The sequence below is a fragment of the Notolepis coatsorum genome (genome assembly GCF_963971535.1).
Source record: "Notolepis coatsorum genome assembly, chromosome: 14".
Classification (NCBI taxonomy): Eukaryota; Metazoa; Chordata; class Actinopteri; order Aulopiformes; family Paralepididae; genus Notolepis; species Notolepis coatsorum.
Window position 1 is genome coordinate 35,920,255 of NC_140178.1, and position 15,738 is coordinate 35,935,992.

General features: G+C 41.2%; 1 protein-coding gene across 1 annotated transcript in view; it reads right to left on the reverse strand.

Annotated features, from left to right (window-relative positions):
- eftud2 (elongation factor Tu GTP binding domain containing 2) overlaps positions 1-15,738 on the reverse strand; it is a 70,733-nt gene that overhangs the window by 48,154 nt on the left and 6,841 nt on the right. The window contains exons 4-11 of the mRNA XM_084328645.1: positions 13,502-13,580; positions 11,910-11,985; positions 8,305-8,370; positions 8,099-8,134; positions 7,713-7,803; positions 6,152-6,234; positions 4,645-4,811; positions 2,690-2,814 (exon numbers count right to left, since the gene is read on the reverse strand). Of these exons, the coding sequence (XP_084184771.1) occupies positions 2,690-2,814; positions 4,645-4,811; positions 6,152-6,234; positions 7,713-7,803; positions 8,099-8,134; positions 8,305-8,370; positions 11,910-11,985; positions 13,502-13,580 (723 nt within the window). The remainder of the gene's footprint in view (positions 1-2,689; positions 2,815-4,644; positions 4,812-6,151; positions 6,235-7,712; positions 7,804-8,098; positions 8,135-8,304; positions 8,371-11,909; positions 11,986-13,501; positions 13,581-15,738) is intronic.

Here is a 15,738-nt window from a genome sequence, read left to right on the forward strand (position 1 = left end):
AGAGAGGATTTGTCATGATCAACTGAAGGCATATGCTATGGAATAGTATGTGCTTGGCTACTACTTGGGTTTTCAGAAAAAGGCCCGCTATGTGACGCTAATCTCTAGCTAGTATCGTATTGTGTATTTCATCACAGTAGCCTCCCGGTGTTTAATAAACACTTCTAGCCAGGACATATCTGGACATATAATATAAGACATATGTATCATGTTTATTTTTTGTTGGCTGGGTTTGCGCATGCGGATTAACACTTTGAGTGCCAACGATGAGAAATCTCGCTGTTGGCCGCCATGCGTTGAGTGCCAACGACGAGAAATCTCGTTATTGGCCGCCATGCGTTGAGTGCCAACGACGAGAAATCTCGTTATTTAATCGGTATTGCTTTTATTAGTGATATCCATTCATTTTTCATCAATCCAGCCTCACGTTATCATTGGGACTGGCTCTGACCTCGAAAAGGGCATATACCGCCCCCTATCGTCTCCCGGATGGTATTGCACCCATTGGATTGGACTCAATGGAAATGCATGGGGGGGGGGGGGAAACCCGGATTCCACATTTTACTTCTCAGGCAATGTAACCCGAGACTACTGCATTCATTGGGGACCCTCAGAGCAGCGTGGAATATGTGTTTCGAGTACATAACGTTGGATCAATAAACGCGATCGATATTTGGAATGGCGATCAGGAATTGGAATAATCTTTTTGCAGAACATCTGATGTGAGGTAAGGAATCTATTTGACCAGTCTTGGGGTAATCAGGTGTTTTTTTCACATATTTCACAACGTGTCCCCTATGTGTGTATGTGTGTATATGACGTTAGCGCTGACCAGGTCATAGATAATAGATTTTTCAGCCCGCTTCTCTAGCGTGCATAAGTACACATATACTATCGATAATCTAGCGTTTATTTGAAAACTATTCATAAATCAGCCGGAAAATAACAACGTGTTGTGTGTATTAGACTAAAGGGCGATTCCTGCGGAATCTTTTTTTCTTTCTAGAAATTTCCAAAAACTTCTGTTTTTCAAAACGGTATAAAACGGAAATGTACTGATGAAAAAACAATCTGTTTCGTACATGTTCGCTGCAAGCAAGTCATTGATAAGCGACGGCGTATTAGACACATAGCCATAATATAGAAATAGCTCCAAGAAAATCATGAAATATCGTAAAAAATCAGTCCCAAAAGGCTGGCATTCAAGCGATAAATCGTGTGCCCCCTGCTGGCACTCAATGTGTTAACACTTTGGCGACCAGACTCTTGCGCCGATTTATAGGCCAGAGGACAGAGGTTTGTTTACAAACCGATGTACTTTCTAAGAGCTATATATATCATTTATAGTATTGCTATCTGTCCATTCGCATTGTCACTTGAGTGCATAAACCGTGCCTTCATAATGGCTTAAAGAAAATAAAAATCCATCGGTTGGTTGTCATTTTATAGCGTCGTGAATATAAGGTTTATCACACTTTTCGTCTCGTCTTTTTTCCGGGGAGCTAGATAATAGGCTAAACGTTGGCGCCGTTATATCAAACGCCATTTCTGCTGTATATATACGAATGAAATAAAACAAACTGCTTAGCATCCGGACTATTACAGAGCATCTATGGATGAAATGGGGGCGGCGGGGAACGCCGATTAGTATTATTGATTAGCAATACAGTGTGCGTTCAGGTAGCCAATGTCAGTGATCGATCACGTTAGGTTTTAAAACAATGTCCAATCGAGCTGTAATTTGGGGGAATAGTATCCTACCGTCAGGCCATGTGATCGCTGGCAGCATTTCGTCATTAGTCATCGGAATCTGGTAGATCGATATGTCCATTGGCTAATCATAAATCCCATTATTCCAGGCTGAAATATGCGATCGGTAACGTGATCAAAGATGGAGGGTATTCGTTTGGAACCGAGGCTCATATGAAACGCCCACATACAGTGAAAAGAATATTTTTTTTCAAATGCCCTCAATGATACTGCAGTGGAGCGATGGCGCCCCTAAGCGGATCTGGCCGGTATTGCATGTTTCAAAAATCAAATATGTGGGTAGGTCATGCATGTCGATCGCGGACGTTAATAGCGTTATAAATATGGAATAAAACAATAACAACTCGCCACGAGTTAACTCGTGGCTCTGGTCCTCAACGGGTGGAATCGAATCACGAATAAACTTGTGGACGGTCCTTAAAGTGTTAAGGGAGATGTCAATCTGTTGTCGACGGTGGCAGTACAGCTGTAAAAGCCTGATCAAGCTCAATAGCTTCTGTAACACGAACGCAACTACTCTGTACGATGCCATTGTTGTTGTGATGTTGGCTGGGTTTGCATGCGGATTAAGGGAGAGGTGGGCTATCGCGTCATTGGTTCAGGAAAAGACGCGTATAGGCCTTTAAAGATTGCGACTTCAGATTTGCCCACTCTGGGAGCCGGTCTCAGAAAATAGCGTATTCAGGCTTCCAGAACGCAGTTCCGTGTGGATGAAAGGTGCATACGATAAAATACTTTGACTGATACGACCGAAATCAGTTTCATCTGGACATGGCCTAAGACATTAGATGAGAAGGAGGAATCCAGTGTTTGTGTGTGTGTGTGTGTGTGTGTGTGTGTGTGTGTGTGTGTGTGTGTGTGTGTGTGTGTGTGTGTGTGTGTGTGTGTGTGTGTGTGTGTGTGTGTAGAGTTCTCTCACCATAGGTGTCAGAGTAGATCTTGGCGAAGGAGCCCAGTGTGAAACAGATGCTGTACTGGGAGCTGGCGAAACACACGTTCCCCAGCAGAGGAGACACCACCAGATTCTCATCTGTAGAGTAGGTGCTGAGAGGAGACAAGCCAACAATCATAAAAGAGGAGGTGCTGAGAGGAGACAAGCAAACAATCATAAAAGAGGAGGTGCTGAGAGGAGACAAGCAAACAATCATAAGAGGAGGTGCTGAGAGCCTAGGAGACAAGCAAACAATCATAAAAGAGGAGCTGCTGAGAGGAGACAAGCAAACAATCATAAAAGAGGAGGTGCTGAGAGGAGACAAACCAACAATCACAAAAGAGGATGCAGTTTTGACAGGAGTACATTATAGCAGTTTAACTTTGACTTCTCACCATAACCAGAGATCACACCTGTTAGTAGGTGTATGTTTTTGTTTGAATGCCATTCAAACTGCCATTGATGTTGAAAAATACCCAGAGTTGAAAGTTGTCTTAACACTTTGAGTGCCAGCCACGAGAAATCTCATTAGTTCATGCCATACGTTGAGTGCCAATGACGAGAAATCTCATTATTTAATCGTTATTTTTTTTATTAGCGATTTCCATTCATTTTTCATCAATCTAGCCTCCCGTTACCATTGGGACTGGCTTTGAGCTCGAACAGGGAAAATACTGCCCCCTATCGTCTCCCGGATGGTAATGCACCCTTTGGATTGGACTGAATGAAAATGCATGGGGAAAAGAAAATCCGGAATCCACATTTTACTTGTAGCCGATTGCAGTCATTGTGGTCCCTCAGAACAGCGTGGAATATGTGTTTCGAGCACCCAGCGTTGGATCAATAAACGCGATCGATATTTGGAATGGCGATCAGGAATTGGAATAATCTTTTTGGAGAACATTTGATCTGAGGTAAGGAATCTATTTTACCAGTCTTGGGGTAATCAAGAGTTTTTTTCACATATATATCAACGTGTCCCCTATATGTGTATGTGTGTGTGCTGATCAGGAAATAGATAATCGATTGTTCAGCCCGCTTCTCTAGCGTGCATAAGTACACATATACTATCGATAATCTGGCGTTTATTTGAAAACGATTCATAAATAGGCCAAAAAATTACAACGTTTTTTGGGTATTCCACTAAAGGGCGTTTATCACAGAATTGTTTATTTTCTGGAAATTTCCAAAAACTAGCGTTTTTCAAAATGGTATAAAACGGAAAAAAACAATCCGTTTCGTACATGTTGACTGCAAGCAAGTCATTGATAAGCGACGGGCGTATTAGACACATAGCCATAATTTAAGATATCGTTTATGCGGTACCGAACTAACACCGGTACTACCGATTCACGCTAGATCAATCTGTACCAAATTTCAGTACCTTTATACGTTTAGTATAAGAGTGTAATATACTAGACAAGAGGGAGCCTTTTCCACAAATGTATATATTTCTGTCCCATATCTTGGGTCTTTGGAAAGACATGGTCAGAGGAGTTTGATAGGATTAACTGAGAATGGCCAGGTCTTGCTAGAAAAAGAGATCTTTGATCTCAAGTGACTACCTGGTAAAATAAAGGTTAAAAAAACGAAAAAAAAATTATGTTGATATTTGAACATTTACAAACAAACTACATGATCATGCGATTTACTTTGTGAGGTGTGTTACAAATAATATTAAAATCAAGAAGTTTGGACTCATTTTTTACAACTGAAATTAAATTATTTGTACCGGAAAAAAGGTACCGTCGGGTACAGGTAGCGAAATCCAGGAACTGGTACCGCTACTGGAATCGGTTCAGATGTGAACGGTACCCAACCCTAATGCACACGCAATTTCTTAAAGACAGGGACAATCTCTGGTAATGGGCGAGAAGTCAGAATCAGCCTGGTATGATCTTTTAAACACCCAGCTGTGGATGTCGGGGTCCCCCGGTCATTACCTGAGCAAGCTGTTCACCTCGTCTACAATGTGCCGCAGTTTATAGTAGGCGTCTGTAGGGGGCAGTTTGAGCTCCACGATGAGCCGGTCCACCTTGTTGATGCAGATGGTGATGGCCAGGCGCTCCTGGACCGCGTGCTTGATCAGACGCTCTGTGTTCAGCATCACCTAGACACAGATCGACACAGGCCTCTGTTAGGGGGGCATGGCCTCTGTTAGGGGGGCAAGGCCTCTGTTTAGTGATGCACGATATATCGGCCACCGATATAATATCGGCCGATATGGCCGTTTTTTTACACATCGGTATCGGTCCGATATCAAGATAGGGCCGATATGGGCAGATAAAAAAATTAAATAAAATTGTATTTTTTACATGTTTTGGCCTTAAATTGTTTCAAAATATCTGTAATTTCTGAAAATAAGTTACAAAAGTAAAAAAAAAATGTGTTTTGGAAAATAGCTCTTTATTTGATTATCATAAAAAAGTGTTTTCTATACAGAGATATCGACACATCGGTGCATCACTATTATATGTCACCCTCAACCAGGGTGCATGAACTGGAACAAACCATCAACCTCATCCCTCAACCAGGGTGCATGAACTGGAACAAACCCTCAACCTCATCCCTCAACCAGGGTGCATGAACTGGAACAAACCCTCAACCTAACACCCCTTCCTGACAGGCAGCGACGCGAGCGAGCGTGATTGCGAAAATGATTAAAATGTATTCGTTTCAATCAGACTATCCTGACCTGCCGCGAGCGACAGCAAACTGAGCGGCGATGTCGTCCACCCCTCAAATATTCGCTCGCTGTGTCGCGGCAGAGTCCCGCCCCTAAACACTTTTTATTGGTCAAGAATCGCAGGCTGCTTTGCCCCCGTGTGCTTCCAGACACACACACAGACACACTCGGACACACGCCGCCTCATATCAGGACAGTGTCGCGCGCGATTTCGTCTCCAGTTCGCTCGCTCGCTGCCTGTCAGGAACCGGTGTCATCCCTCAACCAAGGTGCATGAACTGGAACAAACCATCAACCTCATCCCTCAATCAAGGTGCATGAACTGGAACAAACCATCAAAGGAGAAAAATTTAGGCCGATGGATGTTCTAAAGATAATGCTCTTTATTCAAACATTTAAAACCAACATGTTTCGACAACAGGCCTTCATCAGGGTTACATGACAAAGAATTACTTCAAATCTTTAAGATCCATTGTTCTTTCTTTGTCATGTAAGTTAACCCTGATGAAGGCATGTTGCCAAAACGTGTTGGTTTTAATTGTATTGTAGCTATTTTTGAGGATTATAAATGTGAATAATTTTTTGTTTTGATAACAATATAGGACAGGTATATATACTGTAAGCATTATGCTTCAACCTGTACCTTTTCAGTCACTACTGCTGCTGCTACTACTACTACTACTACTACTACTACTACTACTACTACTAGTATTATTACTATTACTACTACTAGAAAGTGAGAAAGGAAAGAAAGGGGGACTGACTCCTTCCGCTGCGTCTATGAAGAGCACGATGCCGTCTGAGATTCTGATCCCCGACGTCACCTCGTCTGAGAAGTTCACGTGGCCTACAAGGGTCACATAAAGGTATTGAATTACTCTCTTCCATTCAGCAATACAACCCTAACATCGGATTCACATCAACACAGATTAGAGTAGATTCAAATCTAAAGTGCAATAGTAATATACAATGTACAGGTGATTATCGTGGGTATAAAATATATAAATTAGAACTACCGAGTAGGGCTGGGCGATAAAACGATAACGATAACTATCGCGATAAATTATTTCCTCGAAATAAACATGAAACGTGGTCGCAAAGTTTCGATATATCAATTTTCCAAGCTTGGATATGAGCACACGCACTAACAACCAATCAGTGAAGGAGATGGCCGACAGCGGAAGGAGACCTCTGGGTAGAGAGGTAGGACTCAACTCAAGTAGTAAACAAGGCTGGCTAGGATAATTAGCTTGCACGGCGCTATTTTATAGTTTACGTGCCGAGTGGGTGTGTGGCGTGAATTCTGAGGCCACGGTTATAGTATATACGGTGGACATCGTTGCAATGTATTGGGGCGGAACAGAGTATTTTAGGGTCATATTTAGTACATTGTAAACAAGGCTGGCTAGGATAATTAGCTTGCACGGCGCTATTTTATAGTTTACGTGCCGAGTGGGTGTGTGGCGTGTAATTCTGAGGCCACGGTTATAGTAGTGTGGGGTATACGGTGGACGTCGTTGCAATGTATTGGGGCGGAACAGAGTATTTTAGGGTCATATTTAGTACATTGTAAACAAGGCTGGCTAGGATAATTAGCTTGCACGGCGCTATTTTATAGTTTACGTGCCGAGTGGGTGTGTGGCGTGAATTCTGAGGCCACAGTTATAGTAGTGTGGGGTATACGGTGGACGTTGTTGCAATGTATTGGGGCTGAACGGAGTATTTTAGGGTCATATTTAGTACATTGTCATGGAATACACCGCTTGCTCTGGCTAACTGCTAACGTGCACGGACTGATGACGACATCAACTCGAGACATTCGCAGCAGCAAAACAAGTCCATCGGCGCCGGGCATAAGAAGTTAATTAAACTTGACAGACATTATATCGACGATAATTATCGATATCGAGTTATATGAAAATAATTTTATAATTTTATCGCGATAACGTTTTTGGCCATATCGCCCAGCCCTACTACAGAGTATAGTGCTAATCAGATGTATGTACAGAGTTGTAATATTAATATGTACAGTAATACAGGTATAAAGACACTATGGTAATAAGTCATACTGGCCGGCAGCGTAACTAGTAAGAGTAGGTAAGGAATATGTACAGATATAAATATAGTATCTACAGGTATGTAAAAAGGATTATATGCAGGTATGTACAGACTGATGTGGATATATATATACATTATTGTACACGCTATCATGCAGAGTTAAATGTGTTATATGCAGGTGTATAAGTAGGTATATAGAAGGATTGTATGCAGGTATATTCAGACAGATATGGATATATATATGCGGTCAACCCCAACATACAGTACCTGGCGTATCCATGATGTTGAAGAGGTAGGATTTGCCTCTGGAGTCGGGCAGGACCATGGTGACGGGGGTACTCTTGATGCCAACTCCTCTCTGACGGGGAGAGAGAATCGTCACAATCCACAGGGATCACTGCAGCGTCAGGGATCCAACACTTGTTGGGAAAATAATTATATACATCAGGGTTTCTTAAACTGTGGGGCAGGACCCCAAAAGTGGCCGTGGGCCTGTCTCTGATGGGCCCACACTTGATAAAGAGGTACCAGTATGTTTTCATGTGAATGGGTCCCAGGGTGAAACCAGTTTACTCAATTCAGGTTCAAGAACCGCTGATGCACATCAATAGGAAACTATTCAAATATGTCAAAGGTCGCCCAAAAACACTCACCTCTTGTTCTGTGAAAAGGATATCCGTGTATCGCAGCTAAAAGACCAAAGACAAAACAGCCAGTCAGTGAAACAGTAACACATGTTTCACGACAATTGAATAACACTGTCCCGAAGACCAAAAGAAATCTCTGAACATCTGAAATAATATGTAATAATAAGCCGTGAGGAATATATATTTTTTTAATGATCAGAGACAACACTCACATCCACATCATCTCTCTTCCTGATCTCAGGGTGTGTCTGTTCGATCAGGCAGTCCACGAAACACGTCTGAAAGGGAATAACACATACATTAGATCGCCATTAGACCACCTAGAAGCCAGTGTTTCCCATACATAGGTTTATATGTGGTGGCCAACCACACATACATTTCCAGAGCGGATATAATAACACGTTAATACAGTCTTGTGTAGGCAGCGCTTTTCCACTGCTCCACTGTCCAGTCCAAGCTGGACTCAACCACAAATAAAAACCTCAGCACCGGTTGGACACACTGAGATGGCAACAGGTACCAAGTTAAGGAAATAAAATAATGTATTGTCAACAGTTGCTATGTATGATTGGAGTCCATTAGCCTGATATAGAAAATCTGAGTGCCAAATTTCAACGTCTGAATATAAGCTATTTGATCAACAGGTAATGAAACTAGTTTGCTACTATTCTATACATTTCAGTGGTTAATAAAAACAATCTGAAGCTACCATGAATCGATGATGCATATTGAATTTATCACCCGCTAGGAGGAAGTGCCAACGTTGATCTCCCTTAACTCATTCAGCGCCAGCTATTAGTCTTGGCCTTGTAGCTAACGTGCCAGGTTTCCATGACATATTTTCACTGTGCATCACTATGTTTGGAGAGCTATATCTATATTCTATATAGGGCTGACCTTCAAATTCTTTTTTGGAATTCGAAGCTTCGGGGCCGAGATTCGATTTTAATTCGAAGCTTTGAGATTAAAAAAATAATAATAATAATTTAAAAAATATATATATATATATATATATTTTTTTTATGTTGTGGGACTTGTACAGCACTTTGTTCAACTTTGTCAGTGCTGTAAAGTTTAAACCTTTTTAAAGATTTATTTTTTAGCGTTTATCGCTTTATTCTACTGGGCAGTCCAGTAGAGAGAGAGAGAGAGCGAGAGCGAGAGCGAGAGAGAGAGAGGTGAAAAGGGAGACAGAGTGGGGGGGGAAGACATTCGACAAATAACGACGGGTTCGGGAATCGAAGCCGGGTCGGCCGTGCCGCGACTCAGTGTGTTATGTGGTTCGCCACTGGGGCGCCCTAGTTTAAACCTTTTTAAATCTTAGACAAACGAAACACTTTGCTTTCATGAAATATTGTAAGCCGTCATTTGAGGCTTTATAAAAGCAGCACAATGAACACAAATCTGTCAGTGCCGAGTCCTACCTCATCTTAAATAACAAACAGCATTGCTTGTTGTAATTAACAAAGAGAGGCAGAGTTGATTTTGCACCAAAAAAATAATAATAATAATGTTTTATAAATTCGAATTTTATCTTCATATTCGAATCCCATGCCCATCGAACGAAGCTACGAAGCTTCGAAGTATTTAAGACAGCCCTAATTCTATATTATAGCTATGGGGACAATACTATGGTCATTTGACAGTGACTTTCTTCCGTCCAAGATGCAAAAAAAGAGATAATTTTTCCATGCATACGTTTGCGCGTTATCCCGTGGTGAATATACCGGTAAGTATAATTTCAGAGTGATCCGGGATCATTCCTGGGAAGCGAGTAATAGGACGCAACGTGAATTCTACTATAAGCGTTGGCGTTTCTTGCCTGGAGACTACTATTTCCAAATCAAATGTATATAATAGGTATTATGTTTCATCATTTGATTTTATTACAGATCCCCAGCTAGTCTTCCTGGGGTCCACACAAAAAAACATACAAAAACAATTATTATTGCAAAACAGAATTATTAAAAGTCAGTACTCAACACACAATGCACAATGAAACTAACAATTAAGATGGCTAAAATTACATGCAAGCAAAGAAACAGAAAACAAAAAAAAACAAAACAAAATACTTCCAGAATGCTCATCAATGTTACTAAAACATCAATTTCACCATACCTTTAAAAAGAAAAAGAAAAACACAAAGTAAACAGAAGAAGTTTTGGATAACATGGCTGCAGCTACACTCATGCATGACATATATTAATTTCCTTCCGGATTATGGCTCCTTTAAGTTGCTTTTTTAAACTGTCCTTGTTTTCCGTCCGTATAATATGTAATGGGATCCTATTCCACTATGTTATGGCTCTATACATTGCCGTTTTCTTTAGAGTGTTGGTTCTAGGCAGAGGTAGGGTGAAGCGACTACTTGAAGCATGTAAAAGCATAGAATACAATTGAGTGGGTTTACCCAAGGTACAAATGTTCTTTAAAAACCTAATCAAACTGCATGCTAGTCTCTCCTCCACCCTCATCCACGACAGTCTAGCATGCATTCCCTCCACACTATTCCTTATGAATGCATGAAAGGGGGGGGGGGGGTAGTTTTTTTATGCTTTGATGGGCAGTAATGGCATTCGTGTTGAACACTACAGAAGCTGATCAGCTGGATCGATATGAAAACATTGTTGGATCAAGCTGAAATTGATGTCAGATAGTCCTTACCTTTGGTCGGTGGTATTCCAAAAATAATATTCCAATTGTCTGATCGCGATTTCCAGTATTGGTGTCCATCTGGTCCCAGACATAATTTGGCACAACGTATGGATCGCGTGTGCCAGATGCGTTTCAAAGTGCTCGGATGAAGCTACTTACTCGGCTCCGTCTAAATATAGCGCCCGGAGACATTTGAGTGTAACACAGAGTTAGATATAAGGTTTCAAAGGGTGGGCGACACTGCCATCTGGCAGGATGCGGCCGGTATTGCACTTTGGCGATCTCAAAATCCTTTCATATGGCAACACTACCAAAACCCGAGATATCTCGGGTCTGGCAATTAAAGAGTTAATAGACCATCTCATTGGTCCTGTGAACATTTTGACATCTGTACGCTTTACTATTATGACGCTGCCCGGACCTCTCCTTGTTTTCTACTCCCAACTCCTATTTTTGTGAATCTAAACGCAAGAGTAGGTGTACCACTTATTTTTGGTAATAGATGATTGTGCAGCCTTGGCGCAACGCAGTGCACTTGTAAAAAGGTTGGAGTAGGATGAATACATTATTAGCAGGTGGGGTTAGAGTAGGAGGAATACATTATTAGCAGGTGGGGTTAGAGTAGGAGGAATACATTATTAGCAGGTGGGGTTAGAGTAGGAGGAATACATTATTAGCAGGTGGGGTTAGAGTAGGAGGAATACATTATTAGCAGGTGGGGTTAGAGTAGGAGGAATACATTATTAGCAGGTGGGGTTAGAGTAGGAGGAATACATTATTAGCAGGTGAGGTTGGAGTAGGAGGAATACATTATTAGCAGGTGAGGTTGGAGTAGGAGGAATACATTATTAGCAAGCATCATTGTTGGGGCTGTCGGCTCCTCTCATCACCTTTAAAAACAGTCCACCAAGGCGCAGCATAGTGACAAATTAGGAATAGTTGAGGAAAGTCCACAACGTCAAACAAGGACAAATAGTACAGATCAGTGGTGATTTTAACCTGCCCCCTGCTGCGCCCCCAGCTGTGCCCCCCCCACCCATCTCACAAGTGGTTTCCTTTCAAGCCACAAAACTACCAAACAAGGAGCAGGTGGAAAGAATTTATAGTATGGCATGAAAAAAGACCCATGAATCAGGAAGTGGACCAATGCCCCGTGTCTAACCTTGCCATGGTGGAGGTGACCACACAGCGTGATGTTACGAATCAACTCTGGACTGTCCATCAGATCAGCAAGGAATCTGCAAAGAGGAATATGAGAGGAATCAGGGACACTTCAATGGCTACATACAGTGAATGTGATCTAACGGAACGTAGGCCAAATGCGTCCACATTTTTATAGGATTCTATAACATTTTCATAACAATAGCACCCTGCGCAGTTTTCATTGAGGTTTCTTACAAATTAACAATGCTTTATCTTGTCCTTTATATGCCGATTATCATTAGAATCTTAAATTGTACCATATGTCCCCCTTTAGACAACATATGTAACGCTACCAGCGCACTTTTGTTAAGATAATTAGTTGGCCATTCTCGGTCGCTATACCGAGGTCGCAGTAATAGTTTAACGCTGTTCAGATCACATCGGAGAATATAGACACATCCCAGTGACCTGCGACCTGTGCTAACGCTCTTGGGAAATGCAGTGTTGTAGTTCTCAACATTTTCAGCCTTTAATTTTAAACCAATGCTGCCATCTACTGACAACAAAAAAGTGTTGTCTAATCGTCACCTTGAGAGCTACTTCCGTATACAGCGCCGCCCCAAACCCATTCTAGAGATTCCCACTTTTTGCTGGGAGTGGGGCGTGGCCGTATTTGGTCCCAGACAATAAGAGTGGCTGCAATTGGTCACCGTGACGTTAGTGACAAGGGCGCAAACACATCAGCAACTTAAAAGGAGCAATAGGCGGCCATTGATTTGGGGCAGAAACTGAATTTGTCAATGCCCTTCCCAATCAGAATGCATCAGAATGCCTCCAAAGCCAAGCCCTGCTAGGTAGCTAGCAGGCAGCCTAGGTATGCGTGGAACTGTTGTACGCATAACAAACACACATGTCACTAGAGGGTTTGATAGACAGCTCACTTGTTCTAATCCTTTGACTTGGTTGTTCGTTTCATTGGATGTTCCTGCCCCGCCTTAGCGGAATGACTTCCGGAAGATAATTTTTTTCTTTCCAGTGTCTTATTTTAGTACTATTGATTACTGTCGAGATAATACTAATAAGACATTTTAAATGTTGCCAAAGATCGGCGGCAGCCTATTAAGCCTTTAAATCTTAGATTTAATGTAAGTAACTTTGACACCTGTAATAATTGTTTCATTGCTTGGCTACAGTGTATCAAAACATTGAATATTAAAAGATACCGGTAAGTGACATTATTGCCAAACAATCAGATTAATTGACAAATGTATTGAGAATTGGTGTCTCAAGTAATGGTGGTCTCTGTCAATTTGTTTACATTTCATTAAATTATGTATGCACTTGCATTATCCATAGATAGTAGACTATACATATCACTCTAGTCTCCATACATGTATTACCATGTACCAAAACATTTTAAAACACAAAACAGTAATTGGAGGAATAATTACTGGACACCTAGAGAGACACTACAATCAATTTCGAGTGACATTCAGTAGAAGATATCAGGCATCATCGCCACAAAGCGAGGGATTACTGTATACATATCCTCATATATGTATATCATACAATACCTCATATCATACATAAAGTGTAGCGTTGGTAACTTACTCCATATCATAAACAGTGGCGGGCAGCTCCTGTTCCATCAAAGTGAATTGTTTATTCTTCACAGGCTTGATGATGGGCTCTGATAGAAACGAATAGAAAACAAGTTCATTATAGTTAAACATGTAAGTTCAAAAGGTCAAGATCACCGGGACACATGGATCATTACTAGGGATCGGTATCGGCCAATAATCAGTATAAATATGAGATTGGGAAATTCCGATGTGTGTGTGTGTGTGTGTGTGTGTGTGTGTGTGTGTGTGTGTGTGTGTGTGTGTGTGTGTGTGTGTGTGTGTGTGTGTGTGTGTATGTGTGTGTTAAGGCTGAGCCCGAATGTTCGAACGTTTGAACGTTCGTTCGTTACGTTAACATTAATTAATTAATCACTTTATTCAAATTGAGGATTTAGTTTGAGGATATCTATTAAAAAAATACAAAAAAAAAGAAGATTGATTTTTTTTTTATATTATTATTATTATTATTTTTTTTTTTTAATTAAAAACTAAGGTTTGATTTAATGTTTGTTCGAAAAACCCTGACGAAGTTCGAATCCCGTGTATATATATATATAGAAAAACCCCATTGGTTTAAACAGAATTAACAGAAAAGAATATTTAAAAAAAAATTATTTTTTTTCTTTTTATTAAAAATAAAAAATTCGAATGTTGATTTAGAATTCGAATGCCAACGTAACGAACGAAGGTTCGAACATTCGAACGTTTGGGCTCAGCCCTAGTGGTCTATAGTCACAGTCAGGACAGTAGGCTACAACACAGTGGTCTATAGTCACAGTCAGGACAGTAGGCTACATCACAGTGGTCTATAGTCACAGTCAGGACAGTAGGCTACAACACAGTGGTCTATAGTCACAGTCAGGACAGTAGGCTACAACACAGTGGTCTATAGTCACAGTCACTCAGGACAGTAGGCTACAACACAGTGGTCTATAGTCACAGTCAGGACAGTAGAGGCTACAGCTTACTGTCCCGACTGTGACTATAGACCCTACTGTTGTGGTTGTCGCGCCAGGCAGGGAGGCTGTGTGCTGGAGAGCGCGAATGAGAGTCTTGTGGCTAGCTTCTGATTGATGGCGAGCTAGCACCCTTTTCCCATTACTGCCATACTGTAATTTCCTGTGGCATACGTTGCAAAAACACACACCTGGCTCTTTTAGTTTTTTGCACCATGAACTAAAAAGGCTTGTTATCATACCCTGTTTCGTAGAGCCACACCCATCTCCATTTATTTCTCACGCTTGTATCTACCTCCAACACATCGGAGCCTTCTTTTAGTATGCGCACGTCCATGCTTATAGCATCACTAGCTAAACGGAAATCAAGTTTCCGCGTTCATATGGGCTCCGATTAGTATCAGAGGTAGATCAACGCGTGAGAAATAAGTTGTTTGGTTTGGGGTTTGTCCGCTAAAATAGGCCTAATGCAGGATTTGTGCACATGTATTTTCTGACATAGACTAATGATGTGAATGCGTTTCTGCTACTGGATCTACCTGCCTGTTCATTGTCTATGTATGCTGAAGGTCGATCAGACCAAGTTTAAAAGAATAAAAGTGATTAAATCTATTACTTTTGTCCTGTAACATTTATATGTTTAAAGAGAATGTAGCGTATATCAGCCTATGATTTATGGTAAAGTCAATCCCGCGGGGGTGCGTCATATAAAAAACATCTCCTGACTGAACTTTATTTTTCAGGCAAAGTCATTTTCTTATTTTAACCTCCACTGTATATTTTTATTTAATAGCGTTAGCTAAAAGGAAAAGACAACCCGTATCAGGGTCTGACAGCACTACAATTACATTTTCATATCATAATATCATAACAGGCTGAGAGCCGTCGCGCTATCCCTTCGATAAGCTTTGTGGTCCGGGCATAAATATGTCCATAAATCCATTTAGTTAGATCCAACACTGTCTGAAAGTATCTTGCGATTATTATACATATCCGAAGACAAACTATTAGCGTAATCCTCTCTCTCTCTCACTGCGTCCATTATTGTTCATCAATATCAGGCCGCACACCCAAACACCAATGACTCTGCTTGGCGTGGCCGCGGTAGAAAGAAATGCCCTTTTTCATCATGTTTGAAGCCGCTGATTGGCTCAATTTTGTTGCAATCTGTATGCATTTACAAATCATATTATACCAGGTAGCCAATTGACGGGAAATCCGTCACGACTCCGAATCAAATTGACAGAAATCCGTCTCAAGACAGAGTGCT